This window comes from Cricetulus griseus, chromosome 2 (genome assembly GCF_003668045.3).
Source record: "Cricetulus griseus strain 17A/GY chromosome 2, alternate assembly CriGri-PICRH-1.0, whole genome shotgun sequence".
Taxonomy (NCBI): domain Eukaryota; kingdom Metazoa; phylum Chordata; class Mammalia; order Rodentia; family Cricetidae; genus Cricetulus; species Cricetulus griseus.
Window position 1 is genome coordinate 17,292,227 of NC_048595.1, and position 19,832 is coordinate 17,312,058.

The 19,832-nt window shown below is 46.2% G+C and overlaps 1 protein-coding gene across 2 annotated transcripts; it reads left to right on the top strand.

The window, feature by feature from the left end:
- Nucleotides 1-645: 645 nt before the first annotated feature.
- Nucleotides 646-19,598, top strand: Eloa (elongin A). Of its 2 annotated transcripts, XM_027399721.2 has the most exons (11): nt 646-918; nt 6,941-6,997; nt 9,021-9,127; nt 10,510-11,695; nt 12,270-12,384; nt 12,700-12,855; nt 12,959-13,056; nt 14,360-14,540; nt 14,966-15,077; nt 16,524-16,702; nt 17,216-19,598. In XM_027399721.2, exons 1-11 carry the CDS (start codon nt 661-663, stop codon nt 17,275-17,277), a joined length of 2,511 nt encoding a protein of 836 aa, XP_027255522.2. In that variant the 5' UTR covers nt 646-660; the 3' UTR covers nt 17,278-19,598. The 2 variants fall into 2 exon arrangements, with proteins under 2 accessions (XP_027255522.2, XP_027255523.2); XM_027399722.2 differs by lacking the exons at nt 14,966-15,077; nt 16,524-16,702; nt 17,216-19,598 and adding an exon at nt 14,631-14,788.
- Nucleotides 19,599-19,832: the final 234 nt, after the last annotated feature.

Genomic DNA, 19,832 nt, shown 5'->3' on the forward strand with positions numbered 1-19,832 from the left:
AATCCCAGCACTTGGGAGGCAGAGGCAGGCGGATCTCTGTGAGTTCGAGGCCAGCCTGGTCTCCAGAGCGAGTGCCAGGACAGGCTCCAAAGCTACACAGAGAAACCCTGTCTCAAAAAAAAAAAAAAAAAAAAAAAAAAAAAAAAAAAAAAAAGAATGTCATTTGAACTAGAAAACAGGACTGGACTGCTTTCTGCAATTGAAGACAAGATGGTTGGAAATGTATTGTTGTTACTTTTGTTTCTAGTGTTTCAAATTGCCTTGGAAGCAGACACAGAGCAATCTGGATTGCTCTTTACCAAAATTACAATACTGTTAAGTTACTTTAAATTACACGATTTCTTGTTGTATGGGTGTGCCACAGCTTTTAGGTGGATATCAAATAATTTACAGGAGTCAGCTCTTTCCTTTCACTCCAAGGGTCCCAGGATGGCCCCTGGGGTCTCTGTGGGACCCTGGACCCAAGCACTGACACCACCGTCAGGTGTAGATGAGGGTGTGGCTCGCGGAACGGGACAGAGTGAGCCCGAATTTGGCTAGCGGATTTCAGCGCCTCTGCCGGGACACAAGGCCAGGGGGCGTGTCCGGAGGCGTGGCTCTGGGCTGGGTGTGTCGGGGGCGTGGCCTGCTGCCGGTGTCGGAGCAGGGCGGATCGCGGAGATGTTGTGGGCGTGGTCTGGCGCGGGGGCAGGTCCTGAGGCCGTCCCCACACGCCCCCCAGCGGAGGCCCGGAAGGGACCATTCGCGCTTCCGTCTCCGCCGGGGCCGCACAGAGGGCGGAGTTGCGGCCCGAGGACGCAACGCGAGCCCAGTTCCGGCGAGGAGGCCGCGCCAGTGACAGCGATGGCGGCGGAGTCGGCGCTCCAAGTTGTGGAGAAGCTGCAGGCGCGCCTGGCCGCGAACCCCGATCCTAAGAAGGTGAGCGGCCGGCGGGCGGGAGGCGCGGGCGGGCGTTGGGCTCGGCGCGGGCCCGGTAACGGTCGCGGGCCGGGTGCGGCCGGGTCCTCCTCAGACCCGGAGCCAGGCCCCGCGGAGCGGCGCGGGGCAGCGAGGAGTTCGGAGTTCGCAGCCGGCGGGCGCTCCGGGCTGGGTGCCGAGGACTGGAGCGGGGCCGGGCGGCTGCCGGCCGGGCCTTCCCGCTTTCCCCGGGCTCGGGCGGCCGCGCCAGCTGCTTCGCCGGCCCCGCCGAGCGGCCGTCCGGCGGGTTGATGTCCGTGGCTCGGCCGCTCCCCGTCGCGAGGACCCCGCGCTCCCCTCTGCCCTTTAACCGGGCAAACGGGGGAAGCCTCGGGTTTTCGATCCCTGCTCCTGGAGCGCGGGTCTTGGGCGAGGGCGAGAGAGTATTTATGACACGTCTCTGACTTAGGGAAGGTGGGAGCCGCCGGCGACGAGGAACCATGTTTAATTGCACTTAACTACTTTGTTGCTTCTGTTAGAAACTGTTACCTTAAACACGTTGTTCCCCCTCCTCGTCTCCCGGTGACCCGGCTTCTCAGTGGTCCAGGATAGTGATGGAAGTTAGAATAGTGTCCATTGAAGTCTCTGGGTGAAAATACCGAAGGGTGTGACGTTGCTTGTCAGCGCTCTAGCCTGGGCCCGCGGTTCCTAAAAGGTGAAGAAGTCTCCGGCGGCGGCGAGCTGAGTGGAAGAGGAAGTAGTGGAGGGAGGGAGGCAGCGCACTGACTTCCAAGTGCACTCTAGGTTCCCATCCAGCACCAGCTCTGGACTTTGGGGTAGGTCTTTGCTCAGCCTGCCACTAGTTTCTTCCTGAAATGCCAGCTGGACCCAAGTGCTCTGTAAGTGTATAATCGCCATCTTTCAGAATTTCCAGCCCAGGACCCCATTTACTCAGAGTTCCTAGCGAGTCACGGAGTCATTTTTGAAGGTTTCACGCTCCCTCTCATCCCCAGGCCACTTTTTAACAACCTCATTCTGTTCGCAGATACGTTTCTTCAGAAAGCTGTGTTCTAAATCAGTGAAAACTTAAGTGTTTCCAGTTGTCTTGTGTTTTACTTTCCATGGAGGCTTTGGTACCCTCCGTCAGTCATTTACAATAACCCTTTGTGGGCATCTAATAAATGGTCATTAATTTCAAGTACCAGTACACTTTAAGATTTGCGACTGACCTTAAAGTAACACCCTCATTTGGTCATTCTGTCCCATTAGATTAAGATAAAAAGTTCTCCATATACTATCTGTAGGATTTTTTTCCCTGTTAGAATTTAGATTTTGAAATGGCCTGTCTAGTTGTGCATGAAATGTTGAGTTAGGAAAAGTTTATGTAGTTTTTCTTTTTTCTTTTTTTCTTTCTTTTTTTTTTTTTTTTTCCTGGTTTTTCGAGACAGAGTTTCTCTGTGGCTTTGGAGACAGACCTGGAACTAGCTCTTGTAGACCAGGCTGGTCTCGAACTCACAGAGATCCGCCTGCCTCTGCCTCCCAAGTGCTGGGATTAAAGGCGTGTGCCACCAACGCCCGGCCTTATGGAGGTTTTCTTGAACCACTAGTCATTTTTTTCAGAGGGTGTTGTGGTGTTTTTGTTGTTTTGGTTGGTGGTGGTTCTGTGGTGCTGGTGCTTGAACCCAGGGACTCATGTGCTAACACCAGTAGGCAATCACTCTACCACTGAAAGCCCTATTTGGCTTTTCTTTTCCTAGATAGAAAATTACCTTGGGGCTGGGATGCAGTTCAGTAGCAGCTATATGGGCTCCTGGGTTCTGTGCCCATTGGGGTGGTGGTGTGAGGTGAGCAATGTTAGGAGAACGGTGAGACCCCTTTCCAAAGGGCCAGATAGTTGACATTCAGAAACAAGCTGACTGCAGAGGGAAAATTGCAAGCTGGCATACTGGCTTTCCAACCTCCTCTTAACACAGCAAGCTCTCACAGGTTCTTGAAATGGCAAGATGATTATAGAGCAGTATTGAATTTGCAACCAGATCTTGCTTCCAGACCATTATTAGCCAAAAGGCTGATTTCACACCTGTCTCTGGGACTTCTGCTATTGGGCTTTGGTGCTTTAAATGTAAATATGCTATGTATTCATTCTACATTCAGCCAAGGTCTGGCCTGCATGCATGTCTGTGTAAGAGCATCAGGTCCCCTGGAACTGGAGTTACATACAGTTATGAGCGCCCATGTGGGTGCTGGGAATTGAACCTGGGTCCTCTGAAAGAGCAGTCAGTGGTTTTAACCCCTGAGCCATCTCTCTGGTCCCCATGTTCCTTTTTTTAATGTTAGGTGTTTTCTTGGCTTGTTAAGCTGTGGAACCAGTTTCAATATGGGTAAAATAGAATAATACCCACTAGACAAGGTCAAATGAGACAAACTTAGCATGATACTGGCACACAGTAGATGCTATGTAAATGTCTTCCTTCTAGGGATTCACATTGGAGAAGAACCACCCATTTTAACTCCTTCTAATAATGCCAGATTTCACTTTCAGGAGATGTTAATTGGCTTTAACCTTTGCACTTCTAGTTTATGTGACAAGAAATACTTGTGTGATGTTTCCCGAGTTGGATCATAGAGGAAGTGGAGTTTAAGTACAGTTTTTACTCCATTAAGTTTCATATTCCCCAGATACAACACTGGGCCTCTTATTCCCAGTCAAACAAGATTGTCACCTGTGGTCCAATTGCTCTGCCTAGAGACCATGTTAAGTAATTATGGAAGTAGAATGACCAGAAAAACACACTTGTTGCTCCTCCTTGTAGTAATATGCCATACCAATTACAGCCTGGACTACAAGGGAGAAAGAACAAGACTTGCTGTCTAATGTTTAAATGTAAAGGCAGCCAGTTTTCAGTTTTGTTTATTCTGGCTTTTAAAAAATATTTGTTTTTGTTTTTTATGTGTATTAGTTTCAGATGCATGCCTGAAGCCCATGGAGGCCAGAAGACAGCATTGGGTCCTTTGGAACTGGAGTTACAGACAGTAGTGAGCTGCCATGTGGGTTCTGGGAAATGAACCCCCATCCTCTGAAAGAGCAGCCAGTGCTCTTACCCACTGGGCCATATCTTGGCTTTTTTAAAATTAAAATTGTTATGCCCACATGTGTGTGTGCATGTTAGTTTGTATACATGCATGTGCGTCCTTGGGAGCTACAAGAGGGCATCAGGTGCCCTAAAGCTGGAGTGACAGGTGGCTGTGAGCTGCCAGTGGCTCTGGGAATTGAATTTGGATTCTTTGGGAGAGCAAGTACTCTTAACCACTGACCTATCTCTTACGTCCCATATTTTGGCTTTTTGAGTGAGGATTTGCTATGAAGCTGGCCTGGTACTCAAATGTAGCCTAGGCTGACATCCAAGGATTACAAGGGTGCACTGTGGCAGCTGGTTCAGTTATCTATTCTACATTGCTTGTACTTTCCTACACTCCCTTTATGGAAAGTGTTTATGTTTTTAGAGAAAGGCTTAGCCAATCCTGACTTTTGTAGAAATAAAGTGAGTAGGAATTGACTGAGCAGTATCTGGTCCAGGATCAAGAGTATGACATGGGAAGAGCTGTTGGCTGAGGAATGAATGGACATGTTCCACTTTTATAGTGTTGCAGACACCATGTCTAAGCATTGCATATCGTTTGTCCCAGTGAATCCTCACAGCTTGTGCAGCAGATGGAGAATCTAGTTTTGATTTGCAGATGAAGTAACGAGGGTTCAGGGAGGTTACTGACTTGCACAAGATCAGGCAAGAAGCTGAAACGACCTGGCTCTGACTCCATCTTGAGCTTTGTTCTACCAGTTTTGACCTAGTTTTAGAGACTTAGAAAGGAAATGGGCAAACCCAGATCTTTCTGATCTACCCAGAGTTGTTTGATCATCATTAATAGCAAAGCTCTGACTCCAGCAACTCCAGATTGATTTTGGCTTCCCATTTGTGTTGAAACACTTGTGATAGGCACTGTAGCTCTTCAGGAGGCTTGTAGGTACTCTCTTCCTGTGGAGTCCTTGTTCTGCTTTCCATTGTATCAAGTCTGTGTGTGGGTAATTTCCCTAAGCTTGCTACCTTTCACAAGCCTCTGCAAAGTGATAGTTGCTGATGGCTTTATTTGTTTTTTGTGGGTGGGGGTCTCTCTCTAAAACAGGTGTTCTTTGATTTTGCTTTGTCATTGTAGCTCTTTTTAAATGCAGTCTGGGGATTGAACCCAGAACCTTGCACATGGTAGCCAAGCTCTATTCCACTAAGCCAGTCTCAGGCTCATGACTTTTGAACTCATGGTGACCCTCCTGCCTCAGTTTCCTAAGTCCTGGGGTTATATACTGTGAGTCATCATATTAGGCCAGTTAGTGAGGATATAAAATTTTTATGTGTAAAACATTTTGTTTGCCTAAATGTCTGTGTACTTCATGCATGTCTGATGCCAGAAGAGGGTATTGGATCCCCTGGAACTGGAGTTACAGATGATTTGAACCACCATGTGGGTGCTGGGAATCAAACCCAGGTCCTCTGGAAGAGCAGCCAGTGAGCCATTTCTCCAGTCCAGTTAGTGAGTTTTAATTCTCTTCTCTGCCTCTTCTTTTCCCTTGGAGGAGGCAAGCAGGATCTAGCTAGGTCTAGTAGCAAGAGTCCTGTAATCCCTATTCCAGAAGCTAAGGCAGGAAGCCCAGAAGCAAGCTAGTAAGATATTGTCTCTAAAAGTGAAGAGAAGGCTGGGTGATAACTGAGTACTTGTCAGCTCTGGTAACCAAATAGGTCCAATATCTAGTATTAAAGTCAAACTAAAACCACAGAAGAGGGCTTGGGAGATACTGGTCGCATCTGGTAGCATGCTTATTTCAGAAGTATTGGGCCTGAGTTCAATCCCCTGTACCCACCTAAAAATGCTGGGCATGGGGTTGCACTCTTAGAATTCCAGTGTTGGAGAGGCAGAGACAGGAGACCCGGGAATTATGGATCAGTGAGCCTAGCCTAATTGGTGAACTCCAGGCCAGTGATAGACCTGGTATCAGAGGAGGTGGGCAGTGGCTGTTTGAATTTTTTTTATTAATTAATTAATTTTGAGACAGGGTTCTTATTTAGGCCAGGCAGACCACTGCCCCTCACCTGAGGAGTGCTAGAATTTTTTTTTTTGTGTGTGTGTATGTGTGTGTGTGCACTCGCTCTGGAGATCAGGCTGGCCTGGAACTCAGAGATCCGCCTGCCTCTGCCTCCCGAGTGTTGGGATTAAAGGCGTGCGCCACCAATGCCCGACCCAAAGATTTATTTATTTATCATGTATACAGTGTATGCCAGAAGAGGGCACCAGATCCCATTACAGATGGTTGTGGACTACCTTGTGGTTACTGGGAATTGACTCAGGACCTCTGTAAGAAAACAATCAGTGCTCTTAACCCCCAGCCATCTCTCCAGCCCCTCTTTGTTTTTTTTTAAGACAGGGTTTCTCAGTGTAGCTTTGGAGCCTGTCCTGGATGGAGCTCACTCAAAGAGATCCACCTGCCTCTCCTTCCCAAGTGCCAGGATTAAAGGCATGTGCCACCACTACCCAGCACACACACATTTCTTAAAATATATTTTTTAAAATTTATTTATTTTCATTTTATGTGTATTGGTGTTTGGCCTGTATGTATGTCTGTGTGAAGTGTCAGATCTTTGGGTTACAGACAGTTGTGAGCTGCCATGTGGGTACTGGGAACTGAACCCAGGTCCTCTGGAAGAGGAGTCAGTGCTCTCAACCTCTGAGTCATTTCTCCAGCCCTTAAAATCTGTAAAAATAAATAAGTAAATACAAGGCACAGAATCGAAAACCCTCAATGAAAGTTAATGTCTTGAGTTAGTAATAAAGCTCTCTGAGCCTGTCTTTACACTTGTATGCTAATGACAGCACCCATAGTTGTTACTATGAAGAGCATAGCACCAAGCAAACATTTCCACATCAGATAGTCTCGTCTGCTTCAGAGAAGATGGTTTGACTATAGAAATTAATGTTTGTTTTATTCTCTTTGCAGCTATTGAAATATTTGAAGAAACTTTCCATCTTGCCTATCACAGTAGACATTCTTGTGGTAAGACTTTTGTAACTGTACATATTATGTGACTGTATTGCAAATGTTTCCTACTAAAGAGAGGGTAGAGGGAGACCTAAGGGATAGGCTGTACAAGCTAAAGAAGCCAGACACTGAACACTGTATGATTCTGTTTATATGAAATGTCCAGAACAGGCAAAGCCATAGTCAGAAAAGACAGTAGATAAGTCCATGGTTGTTGAGAGAAACAAGGCTTCTTTTTTTGTTCCAGAGTTAGGTGGTGGTAATTATTGCTCAGTATGAGGAGTGTTCTAGAAATCACTATGTACTTTAAGATGGTGAGTTTTATGTTATGTGCCAAGGTGGACAATCGTGCTATAGAATAAGCTCAGAGTGTTACAGATGATAGAAAAATCATCCTTGGCTGAGCTGTACATCTGTCTCTGTTATGTGAATTTTAGTTCAAAATTGGAAGAGTTTTTCTTTTACTTATGTATGTTTAAATGCCCAAAGAGGCCACAGGACCTCAGATTCCCTGGAACTAGAGTTATAGGCAATTCATTGTGAGCAACCTAATGTGGGTGCTGGGAGTTGATTTTCTGTCCTCTGCAAGAGTAGTAATCGCTCTTAAATGAAAAGCCATTACCATAGCCCTCGGTTCAGAATTTAAATATATGAGGTGCATGCAAGATACAAGAGTGCTTACTAAGGAGCCAGGCATGATGGATGGTGCACGCCTTTAATCCCAGCACTGCGGATTCAGAGATAAGCAGATCTTTGTGAGCTCTTCCAGGACAGCTAAGGCTATTACACAGAAAAACCCTGTCTCAAAAAACCAAAAGAAAAAAAAAAGAAAAAGAGTGCTTACTGATCTTCTGAAGGATCCCAGCTTAGTTTTTAGCACTCAACTGAGGTGGTTCACGACTGCTTATTAACTCCAGTTGGTCTCTCTGAGGGCACATGTTGACACATGATATACACTGATACAGACATATGCACAGAAACATCAGTCTTTAAAAAGATGTAATACATGTCAGGCAAGGTGATGGATACCTTTAATCCCAGCATTTGGGAGGCAGAGGCAGGTGGATCTCAGAGTTCGAGGCTGGCCTGATCTACAGAGTGAGTTCTAGGACAGCCAGAGCTACACAGAGAAGCCCTGTCTCCAAAAACATAAAAAGAACATTGGTGTTGGCATCTACTACTCCTAGATTCTAATCGAATTTCTAGGCAGGCATGTTTGCATGTGCCTTTGCAGGTGAGTCTCTGAATTTAAGGCCAGCCTGGTGTACATAGTGAAACCCTCTTTTTTTTTTAAGATTTACTTTTTTTATTTATTTTATGTATGCGAGTGCTCTATCTGCATGCACACTAGAGGAGAGCATCAGATCCTACTATAGATGGTTGTGAGTCACCATGTGGTTGCTGGGAATTGAATTCACGACCTCTGGAAAAACAGCTAGTACTTTTAACCAATGAGCCAACTCTTCAGCCCCATGAAATCCTTTCTTAAAAAACAGAAGAAGAAAAAAAAATCCGGCCGGGCAGTGGTGGCACATGCCTTTAATCCCAGCACTCGGGAGGGAGGCAGAGGCAGGCGGATCTCTGTGAGTTCAAGACCAGCCTGGTCTACAAGAGATAGTTCCAGGACAGCCTCCAAAGCCACAGAGAAACCTTGTCATGACCCCCCCATATATATATATCCATCCCCTTTGGCTTTAGGCTGGGCCTCTCTGTATAGTGAGGCTGATGGCTGATTCCTACCTCAAGGGCTATGATGAACACTGACTCATAGGGCAGTCAGCGTCTTAAGCTGGCGGTGGAACTCCCCTCCTTGTTTCATTGTTATGGTTCTGGTGTGTTTTGAGGACACACTTCTCTAAACCTGTGAGCTTTATTACTTAGTGTCAGATCTTTGGGCATAGGCAACAAAGTGACTTAGTATTTAGAAGATGTTTCAGTAGGGAAGTATTTGCTTGTTGTGCTTTTCTCAAACAGGAGGCCTTATTTTTTTAGAAAAATATGCCCTTAGTTTCAATCAATTCCTTTGTTAAATTTGTAGGAGACTGGGGTAGGGAAAACAGTAAACAGCTTTCGAAAACATGAGCAAGTGGGGAACTTTGCCAGAGACCTGGTGGCCCAGTGGAAGAAGCTGGTTCCTGTAGAGCGGTAAGAATGTTTCTTTGCTTTTTCTGCTTCTTATATCAAATAACTATGTTGCCTCAAGTATAAAAATAACCCATAATTATTGTAGAATATACAAATAAAATATAAGAATCAAAATGGCTCATACCTTTAATATCAGTACTTACAGACAGAGGCAGGCAGATCTCAGTGAGTCCAAGGCCAGCCTGGCTACAGAATGAGTTCCAGGACAGCCAGGGCTACACAAAGAAATCCTATCTCAAAAAAAAAAAATAATAATAATAATAATAATAATAATTTCTTAGAGACCAGAGATGGCCTGGTGGGTAAAGGTACCTGCTGCCAACCCTAACAACCTGAGTTTGGTCCTTGGAACCTGTATGGTGAAAGGAGAGATCTAGACACCAAGGGTTGTCTTCTGATCTCCAGATGTGCATGGGCCATCTTCCCCAACAAAATAAATAAGTAAAAATGAAATAATCACTTTTTTGGTCTTTTGAGACAGGGTTTTTCTGTGGCTTTGGAGGCTGTCCTGGAACTAGCTCTGTAGACCAGGCTGATCTTGAACTCACAGAGATCCGCCTGCCTCTGCCTCCCGAGTGCTGGGACTAAAGGTGTGTGCCATCACCGCCCAACTTGTTTTTGTTTTTTAAGACTGGGTCTTTCTCTATGGCCCTGGTGGAAATTACTATGTAGACCAGGCTGGCCTTGAACTCAGAGATCTGGCTGCCTCTGTCTATGAGTGCTAGAATTAAAGGCATGCACCACCATGCCCGGGTGGAATTCTTTTTTAATGATAAACATTAGCATATTGTTGCATTTTTTGTTTTGTTTGGGGGTTTGATGCTGAGGACTGGGTCCAGCGTCTCTCACATTATCTTCCCACTAAACTATACTCTTCGGGTTGCTCTTTTTGTTTACTGTGGGGGGAGGTGTGGGTTTGTCCTCTAGCTTTTGAGAGTCAGTTCTTTTCTGCCACCGTGGGCTTGGACACAGGTCTCCAGGCTTGCATGACTAGTATTTTTACCTGTTGAGCAGTCAGGCTGGCCTTAATATCTTTCTTCAGACAGGGTCTCATTCTGTGGCTTAATTTAGCCTAGAACATGCTATATAACAAAATGACCTTAAACATCTGATTCCTCAAGAATCCTACCTTAGCCTCTTTGATACTGGGATGATAGGTGTAAGCCACCACTCTTGGCCTGGTTTTTGTTGTTTGTTTTTGTTTTGTGGTGAGCCAGTCTCTTGTAGCTGAGGATGGCCTTGAACTTCTGATCTTCCTGTCTTCACCTCCCAAGTATTGGGATTATAGATGTGCCCTCCAAGTCTGAGGTCAGGGTCTGTGATTTTTTTTTTTCTAAAGAGGTTTATGCTGAGATTTCCCTCTACTTTTGTTTTTATTTTAGAAACAATGAGGCTGAGGATCAGGATTTTGAGAAGAACAGTTCCGGAAAGCGCCCTCGAGATGCTCTTCAGAGGGCAGAGGAGATGGAGGGGGAATACCAGGGAAGCTGGAAAGCCTCTGGCAGCCGGTCCTACAGCCCTGAGCACAAACAGAAAAAACACAAAAAACTCTCTGAGCCTGAAAGGCCTCACAAAGTGGCTCACAGTCACGAGAGGAGGGACGAAAGGAAGAGGTGTCACAGAGTGTCACCACCATATTCCTCAGACCCTGAGTCTTCTGATTATGGCCATGTTCAATCCCCCCGACCTTCCAGTCCACATCAAATGTACACAGACCACTACAGGTCACCAGAGGAGGACCGTGAGCCCATTATCTCACACCAGAAGCCGGGGAAAGTCCACAGTAATACCTTTCAGGACAGACTGGGGGTTACTCAAGAACGACGCCTGGGTGAGCACCAGGGGAAGGGGGCTGTGAGCCAAAACAAGGAGCACAAATCTTCCCATAAGGAGAAACGTCCTGTGGATGCCAGGGGTGATGAGAAGGTCTCTGCCCTGGGTAAAGAGAAATCACACAAGGCCTCTTCCAAAGAGGAAAACCGAAGGCCACTCTCAGGGGACAGTGCCAAGGAGAAGCCACCCTCTAGTGTTAAGAAAGAGAAGGACAGAGAGGGCAACAGTCTCAAGAAAAAGTTTCCGCCTGCCTTAGAGGCTGCTTCAGACAACCACTTTAGGAAGCCCAAACACAAGGACTCTGAGAAGAGCAAGGCAGACAAGGACAAGTCAAGTGCAGACGGCCTAGACTCAGGGCGGGGGCCTGGAGACCTGCTGCCCAAAGCAAAAGAGAAAGTTCCCAACAACCTGAAGGCTCAGGAAGGGAAAGGAAGAACTAACTTGGACAGAAAGTCACCAGCCTCGCTCCCTAAAGTAGAGGAGCCGGACATGGAGGACGAGTTTGAGCAGCCCACCATGTCCTTTGAGTCATACCTCAGCTATGACCAGCCTCGGAAGAAAAAGAAGAAGGTTGTGAAAACTTCAACCACAGCACTTGGAGAAAAAGGACTTAAAAAAAAGGACTCTAAAAGCACTAGTAAAAACTTGAACTCAGTTCAGAAATTACCCAAGGTGAATGAAAACAAGTCAGAGAAGTTGCAGCCAGCGGGAGCTGAAGCTATCAGGCCTCGAAAGGTAACTGCAGCCACCCAACACCTAGCCTGATGAGTGCACAGAGCTCACCTGCCATGCTACCTGGCTTGCTGGTGTTTGGTCAGCTGAGTTTTGATTGGTAGGAATATTCTCTGAGTCTCACTAACTGCTAGGGTGGATGCTACCCAACAATTATTCTGGGCTGGGAGGTAGCTCAGTAGTACAGTACTAAGAGTGTGTGGGGTTCTACATTTACTTCTTGGCACCTCAGGAAAAAAAAAAAAAAAAGTCACCCAAAGCATTGTTATTGTCCTATCTACATTTATTATTTATTTATTGGAAGTCAGGGTGAGATAGTGTTTTTCTGTGTAGCCCTGGCTGTCCTAGAACTCATTCTGTAGACCAGGCTGGCCTTGAACTAACAGAGATATGCCTCCCGAGTGCTGGGATTAAAGGCGTGCACAATTACTGCCCAGCTATACATTTATTTTTTGATCTAGATGGTATCATTCATGACTCTGTTCCCTTGTAGCCTGGATCTATCTGCCAGTGCAGTATGCTTGGTTAACTCTCAGGGACTAACTCAGGATGGGCTCTGCACTCTTGTCTTTTGCAGGTCCCTACCGATGTGTTGCCAGCGTTGCCAGACATCCCCTTACCCGCCATACAGTCCAACTACCGTCCCCTTCCTTCCCTTGAGTTGATTTCTTCCTTCCAGCCAAAGCGAAAAGGTAATTTTGGATATCTTTACATGTATTAAAAAGAGTCTCACTGTGTAGCTTTGGCTGGCCTAGAATTCACTCTGTAGACCAGGCTGGGAGATTGACCTGCCTCTGCTTCGAAGGTGCTGGGATTAAGGATTGTCACATTTTTTATTTGCCTTCATGTTTGGCTTGCACATATGTCTGCATTGTGTGTGCAATGCTGAGGAGGGTAGAAGAGGGTGTAGTTAGAGAAGGTAGCGAATGAGTTGCCTGCCATGTGGGTTCTGAGTCTTCACCACGAGCCTTAGACCTTTGTGACTTGCTGGTTTCCTCTCTCTACAGCATTCTCTTCACCCCAGGAAGAAGAAGAAGCTGGATTCACAGGACGCAGGATGAATTCTAAGATGCAGGTGTATTCAGGTTCCAAGTGTGCCTATCTCCCCAAAATGATGACCTTGCACCAGCAGTGTATCCGGGTGCTTAAAAACAATATTGACTGTGAGTCATCAACCTTTCAAGCACATTGCCACACTGGTACTTTGTCACTGGGGAGCTTGGCTGCCATTCAGCACTCACCATCTTACTGCTGGTTTCTCTGCAGCTATCTTTGAAGTGGGAGGAGTCCCCTATTCAGTTCTTGAGCCTGTCTTGGAGAGGTGTACACCTGATCAGCTCTATCGAATAGAGGAGTGCAATCACGTGAGTGTCCTAAGTGGGAACAGAGCAGCTTCCTGGCTGATTTCCAGAAGTAGTTTTGTCTATATCTGCTGTGGCTGAAGGGCAGGTCAGAGGGCAGATCACTGTTCTGGCCATGTTTGGTTTGCATCTGGGCTTTAAACAAGCATGTTCTTTGTGCCCACTCCTGGGAGCTGCCTTTGTTTGGTTTGGTTTTGTGGGGGTTTTTTGTTTTTGTTTTTGTTTTTTGGAGACATGGTCTGGCTGTCCCAGAACTCACTATGTAGACCAGGCTGGCCTCAAACTCAGAGATCCTGCCTGCCTCTGTCTCCTGAGTACTGGGATTAAAGGTGTATGCCCCTATGCCTAGCTCCTTTTAAAAAAAAATTTTGGTGTGTGTGTGCGTGTGTTGCCTGTATGGAGGGGTCAAAGACAGCTTTGTGGGGCTGCTTTTCTTCTGTCTTTATGTGGGTTCCAGGACCAAACTTAGGTCAACAGCCTTGTTATGTGGCAAGTTCCTTTACTGCTGAGCCCTCTCCTGGGATCTTAAGCAGGGTGCTGGGATTGAAACACAGGGAAAAGCACTTTCAAGGCCTCCCTTGAGCTTGCCTGGCCATAGAGGTGAAGGGAAAACTCTGACAGCAAAGCCTTTGGTATCCAGTGCTGGCACTTGGGTGTCTAGTGAAAGTGACAGCACTTGCCAGACATTTGAAATCTTCTAGAACCCTTCCTATTAGGCAGATACACTCATCTGATCTCACTGTACAAAACCTCCTGAGGTAGCCCTCTTGCATGACAGTTCGGTGTAGAGCTGGGAAACACTTGACTTTACCCCAGCTCTGCCCTTACTGGTTTCTGAAGGAAAAGATTGACGTTGCTAGCTTTCTTCTCTGCTAGCTCTTCCATTCACGATGTCCTAGAGCAGTGGTTCTTAGCCAGTGGGTCGAGATCCCTTTGGGGATCTTACAGCAGATATCCTGCATATCAGATATTTATATTCCAACTCATAACAGCAGCAAAATGACAGTTATGAAGTAGCAGTGAAATAACTTTATGGTTGGGGGTCACCACAGTATGTAGAACTGTATTAAGTGTTAAAGCATTAGAAAGGTTGAGAATCACTGCTCTAGGGTGATTAGCATAGTGCCTCCAATTTATCTTTTTTTTTTTTTTTTTCTAGAGTGGTTTGCCTTTTTTCTAGAGTTGTAGAACTATAATACTACTGTTTAGACACCCTCCTCCCCATTATCAGACAGTGGGTCTGCCTAGGTAGAAGGAGGTATGTGGGAATGCTTATATAGAAATGATGTCCTGGCCCTGATTTCAGGTATTAATTGAGGAAACAGATCAGTTATGGAAAGTTCACTGTCACCGAGACTTTAAGGAGGAAAGACCAGAAGAGTATGAATCCTGGCGGGAGATGTATCTGCGGCTTCAGGATGCCCGAGAGCAGCGGCTGCGCCTGCTAACAAACAACATCCGGTCTGCACATGCCAATAAGCCGAAAGGTAAAGAGAAAGAGCAGCCTGGTGGGTATGGCCACCATCTTCTCAATGTCCCTTTGCCTGAGGCTGAGTGTGGTTTCTCTTCTGCCACAGGCTGCTCCCGACAGTGAGCTCATGGGGCCTGATTGAGCCCTAGTTTGGGGCTTTCAAAAGCTCTAGATTGTTAAATTGGCAGCAGTACCTTTGCTTAAGAAGGTAAATATCGGGCTGGAGAGATGGTGCAGAGTTTAAGAGACCTGACTGCTCTTCCAGAGGGTCCTGAGTTCAATTCCCAGCAACCACATGGTGGCTCACAACATCTATAATGAGATCCGGTGCCCTCTTCAGGTGTGCAGGGATACATGCAGACAGAATGTTGTATACATAATAAATAAATCTTAAAAAAAAAAAAAAAGAAGGTAAATATCAATGTCTGTATTTCTTCTCAGGACGACAAGCAAAGATGGCATTTGTCAACTCTGTGGCCAAACCACCTCGAGATGTCCGACGAAGGCAAGAGAAGTTTGGAACCGGAGGAGCAGCTGTCCCTGAGAAAGTCAGGCAAGATCTCTGATACTAGCTGGGTGGTGGTGGCACATACCTTTAATCCCAGCACTCGGGAGCAGAGGCAGGCAGATTTCTGTGAGTTGGAGGCCAGCCTGGTCTATAGAGCGAGTTCCAGGACAGCCTCCAAAGCTACAGAGAAACCCTGTCTCAAAAAAAACCAAAAAAAAAAAAAAAAAAAAAGATGGTCATTACCCTGAAGGAGAGCTGTGAGGCAGGAAGTGACTTATTTTGGGGGTAGAGGCAAGCAGAGTGTGCTCTGGAATGCTTACTGGTTCTGCACGTTACCTTTCTGCTACTTGGTGTCCTGGCTGCAGCCTGGGTAGGTTATTTCTGCTTCTTGTCCATCAACCCAGGTCAATTGCATGGAGAGCAGGACCTGGTTCAAGAAAGTGCCCCTTCTGCTTTCATTTTCCTCATATAAATAACAACAAACAAACACAACAACAACAACAAAATATTTCTAGAGGAGAGGAAATAGCTTATCCAATAAAGTGCTTAAAGACCTGAGCTTGATCCTCAGCACCCAGGTCACAGACAGATGGGGGATGTGCACTTGTGATCCCTGGCCTGCCAGCCTAGCCTATTCGGTGAGCTCCAGATCTCAATGAGAGACTGTGGCCCATGCTTTTAATTCCAGCACTTGGGAGGCAGAGGCAGGCAGATCTCTGTGAGTTCAAGGTCAGCCTGGTCTACAAAGCAAGTTCCAGTACAGTCAGGACTGATTGTTAACAGAGAAACCCTGTCTCAAAAAAAAAAAAAGGCCCCCCATGGTTCACTTCTGGCTTCCACATGAACACATATCCATGTATATCCCCTCTGTTTACACACAGGCACATAAAACAAGATACATTTCTAGTGTGACAAGACTTTTATAGGCCACATGAGCATTTTCAAATTATAGACTAACATTTTAACAGCCAAGTTTACTTGAGACTGTCTTTTTTTTTCTTGATTTTATTTATTTATTATGTATACAGCATTCTGCTTCCATGTATATCTGCACACCAGAAGAGGGCACCAGATCTCATAAGGGATGGTTGTGAGCCACATGTGGTTGCTGGGAATTGAACTCAGGACCTCTGGAAGAGCAGCCAGTGCTCTTAACCTCTGAGCCATCTCTACAGCCCGAGACTGTCATTCTTACTAAAGGGCTAACAATTCCCTCTGAGCCGGGCGTTGGTAGCGCACGCCTTTAATCCCAACATTCGGGAGGCAGAGGCAGGTGGATCTCTGAGTTCAAGACCAGCCTGGTCTACAAGAGCTAGTTCCAGGACAGCCTCCAAAGCCACAGAGAAACCCTGTCTTGAAAAAAAAATTGCCTCTGAACCTTCACTAGAACTCAGTGACTAGGCCACTGCTTGGAGCCACAACAGAGTCACCCAGAACAGCTCTGATTTAGATGTTGTGCTCCTGGCTAACCAGCTTTGTTCTGTGTTACAGGATTAAGCCAGCACCATATACAACAGGAAGCAGCCATGCTCCTACCAGCAACAGCAGCAGCAGCTTCCACTCCAGCCCTGAGGAACTGGCCTATGATGGGCCCAGTACCAGCAGTGCCCACTTAGCTCCAGTGACCAGCAGTTCTGTTTCTTATGATCCTAGGAAACCGGCTGTGAAAAGTAAGCAACGCTGGTGGGAGCAGGGCTATGATTGGGTGGGGACCCTGGCACAGGTGTCAACTTGGCATAGGCCACTAGCCAAGTCAGGTGTTTTGAGCTTAGCTCATCTGAGTCCTGTTGTTACTCTGGGAGGTTGGGGGGAAGGCTAGGGAGGGTCTGGGTACTATTTACTGGTTTGAATGTTTACGTTGCAAAGTTAAATTATGGGGATTATGGCCCTTGCAGTTAGCAGAGACTTCTGATTTGCCACTTATAGCCATCCTGAGCCAGTCTTGGAGAGCTATAGTGTCAGGCAGGAATGGTGGAGGTTCTGTACCTGCAGGGTCTCAGCAAGGTCTGCCTCATGATGTGGTTTCTATGGCAGTGTTAGCAGATCCTGTTTGTGTCCATTTGTGTGTGTGGTAGGGTACACAGCCAGGGGCAGCAAACTCAGCCTGGCTTTTGCTATAAACTACAGTGGTGCCTGTCTGTGCTGTCATCCATCTGAAACAGCTGCCTCCTTTGCCTTCACAGAAATTGCCCCGATGATGGCCAAGACAATTAAAGCATTCAAGAACAGATTTTCCCGACGATAAATGGGACTTGCCTTGGAGGTGGAATCTGGGAAGCAGGAATACAGTGACAGTGGGGACAGGCGAAGAGGATGTCCACAGAAGAGACCCGTGTCTTTTGCTTTGTGGGACTTTTGGCCTCTGACCTGCACAGTTGCAGGTATCTCCCTATGCACCATAACCCTGCACCCTGCCTGGAGCACACTTCAGATTTCTGAAGTCTTACTGAGGACTTTAAGGTCAATTATACTTTTATTGCTAATTAGTATCTTTGTAAACTATAAAACATAGTTTTAATAAATATTGCCCCGGATGTATTTATAGTACCCCCAAGGGTTTTTGTTTTTTCTTTTTTCTTTTTCTTTTTTTCTTTTTTTTTTCTTTTGTCCTCTATTATATATTTAGCTTTTTAGTTTTCAGGTCCTTTATTAAAGTTAGATGAGCCTAGCAAAAGCCAGTTTTGTTCTAGGTCAGGTCTTTTGAGTAGACACTGGTCCAAAAGGGCATCCCCTGAGCTTGTGTGTCACTTCAATCCCAAATATGGATGGGGCCAGGAATGAGGAAATGTCAGACTGCCTGTCCTCCAGGGGAACCTTGACATAGCAACTGTTCAGAGGGGCCTCACTCTGAGACCATCAGAGCTCCTGGGCAGAAGCCTTTCTTTCCTGTCCTTTCATAGTGTTTGTTAAGGAAGACTATTTGCAAAGTCTAGATTCTTTCCTTCCTCTTCTGCAAATCACACTCCTTTTCTCTGTTTTAAGGTTTACTGGAGGACAGAACCTTGGGTTGATTTGCATAGGACCTCAGCAGTTTTATGATTTCTAGTTTCTGGTTCAGTATTTTAGCCCCACCCCCTTATTTTTCCTTTCCCCACACCATGGGGAAACACAGACATGGCAGGGCTTTTGTAGCTCCAAATGTGGTTCTTGGGGTTTTGAAAAGCCAGCACTTTAATCTCTTGTTCCCTATGAATTACTACTAGGAGTGAATTATTTAAAACATTGTAGTGCTCTGTTGGAAATTGTTTCTGTTTGAAAGGAAAGATCATGTCACTGGAAGAGCACAACAGTTTGCTGTGTCTGGCAGAAAGAAAACTTGCTGCTGAAGCCCTCTACCTTCTGAGTGTAGGTCAGAGTTAGGAAGAAAGGGCCTTGGGAAGGGGCCGGACTGAAGACTAGGTGGGGAAATCTGATCCCACCTAGCCAGCCAGTTCTGGAGGAAGGCTCTTTCTAATTGATATGGGGGCAAGATCAGAACTAAGAGGGCAGCACCAGGTCCTTTCTTATGGTCAGAAACCATGGAGGTCGTAGGACCTGCTTGGTTATAAGACAGGTAAAGGATGCTGTGAACTTGAGGGGACAGACAGTCTGCTAAACTGTGCCATCACTCCTGTCTACATTGTTTTTAACCACCCTGGAGACCTCAGGCTAATGAAGACTCCAAGGCAACACAGGAAACCTGTATAGCAAAGCTGGGCCCACCTTACCGTGCATTGCCACACAGGTGGCCTGCTGCCATGGGACACAAGTATTGCTATATTTTGAAATTGAGTAAAGCATTGTTTCTCCTGCTTGTTTCACCTCACCACCTCCCTCTTAGCCTGACCTCCAAATCTAACATCAGGCCTCTTACCTGACATCGAGGGGATGTTTGCACCAGGTGCCAGGCACCTGGTGTTAGAATAGCCCCTGTGGGTGTTGACGACCTCAGATTTGCCTTAGCTGTGTTTCCAGGACTTCCCATTGCGCCTTTCCTGTTGCAGAGTCAGTTGTGTATGATTTAGTTCCCCTTTGGAGTGCTTAGGCCCCGGGGGAAAATGGACACAGATTTGTCCATCTCAGTGTCAGCATCTGGTTTGGCACAAAGATTTCTAATGCAGCCAGTTTTCTTAGAGCCAGATCTCCCACCCCTTCAGAGTGTCTGTGTCAGGGATATGATTGGTAAGAATAGTGAGGGGGCCTGGGAAGCCAACCGGCTCTACAACCCCTCACCAACATACACAATAGCCACAAAGCAGACACACGGTGATGTTCAATTTCTGGTCGCATTTGTGAAAACTTGTGCAATGTTTTCTGTGCTACACTACATACAAATCACAAATGTCAGATTAGCCCTTTGCGGTCCTTGGTGTTACGAGGGGTTCTCAGGGGCTTGCTTTCTCTTTTTTTGGAGGCAGGAGGGGCAGGAGTGAGCATCATCCTGCTCTTCATTTGTATTTTGGTCCCAAAATGTAAATACAATTTTCTATGTTACTTTTTTGTGGTAACTACAAGATGAATATTTTAATTAGATAAGTTATACAAAAAGGAAAAACTCACATCTAAATAAAAAGCAAAAAAATTCTGTCTGCTGAGCCTTTCTTCCTCATTTTGTCAGGGAAACGATATCAATCACAAGATGCCCGCTTCTTTAATCTTGGAGGCTCTGCTCACACTGATGGAGCTGCCTCAGCAACCTGTGAGTGCCCCATATTGTGCTGTACAGCTGAACCAGGGGACGGGGTTTATGGTATACAGCTGAAGGGGGTTTTGGTATACAGTTGAACCAGGGGGCTGGGTTTATGGTATACAGCTGAATAG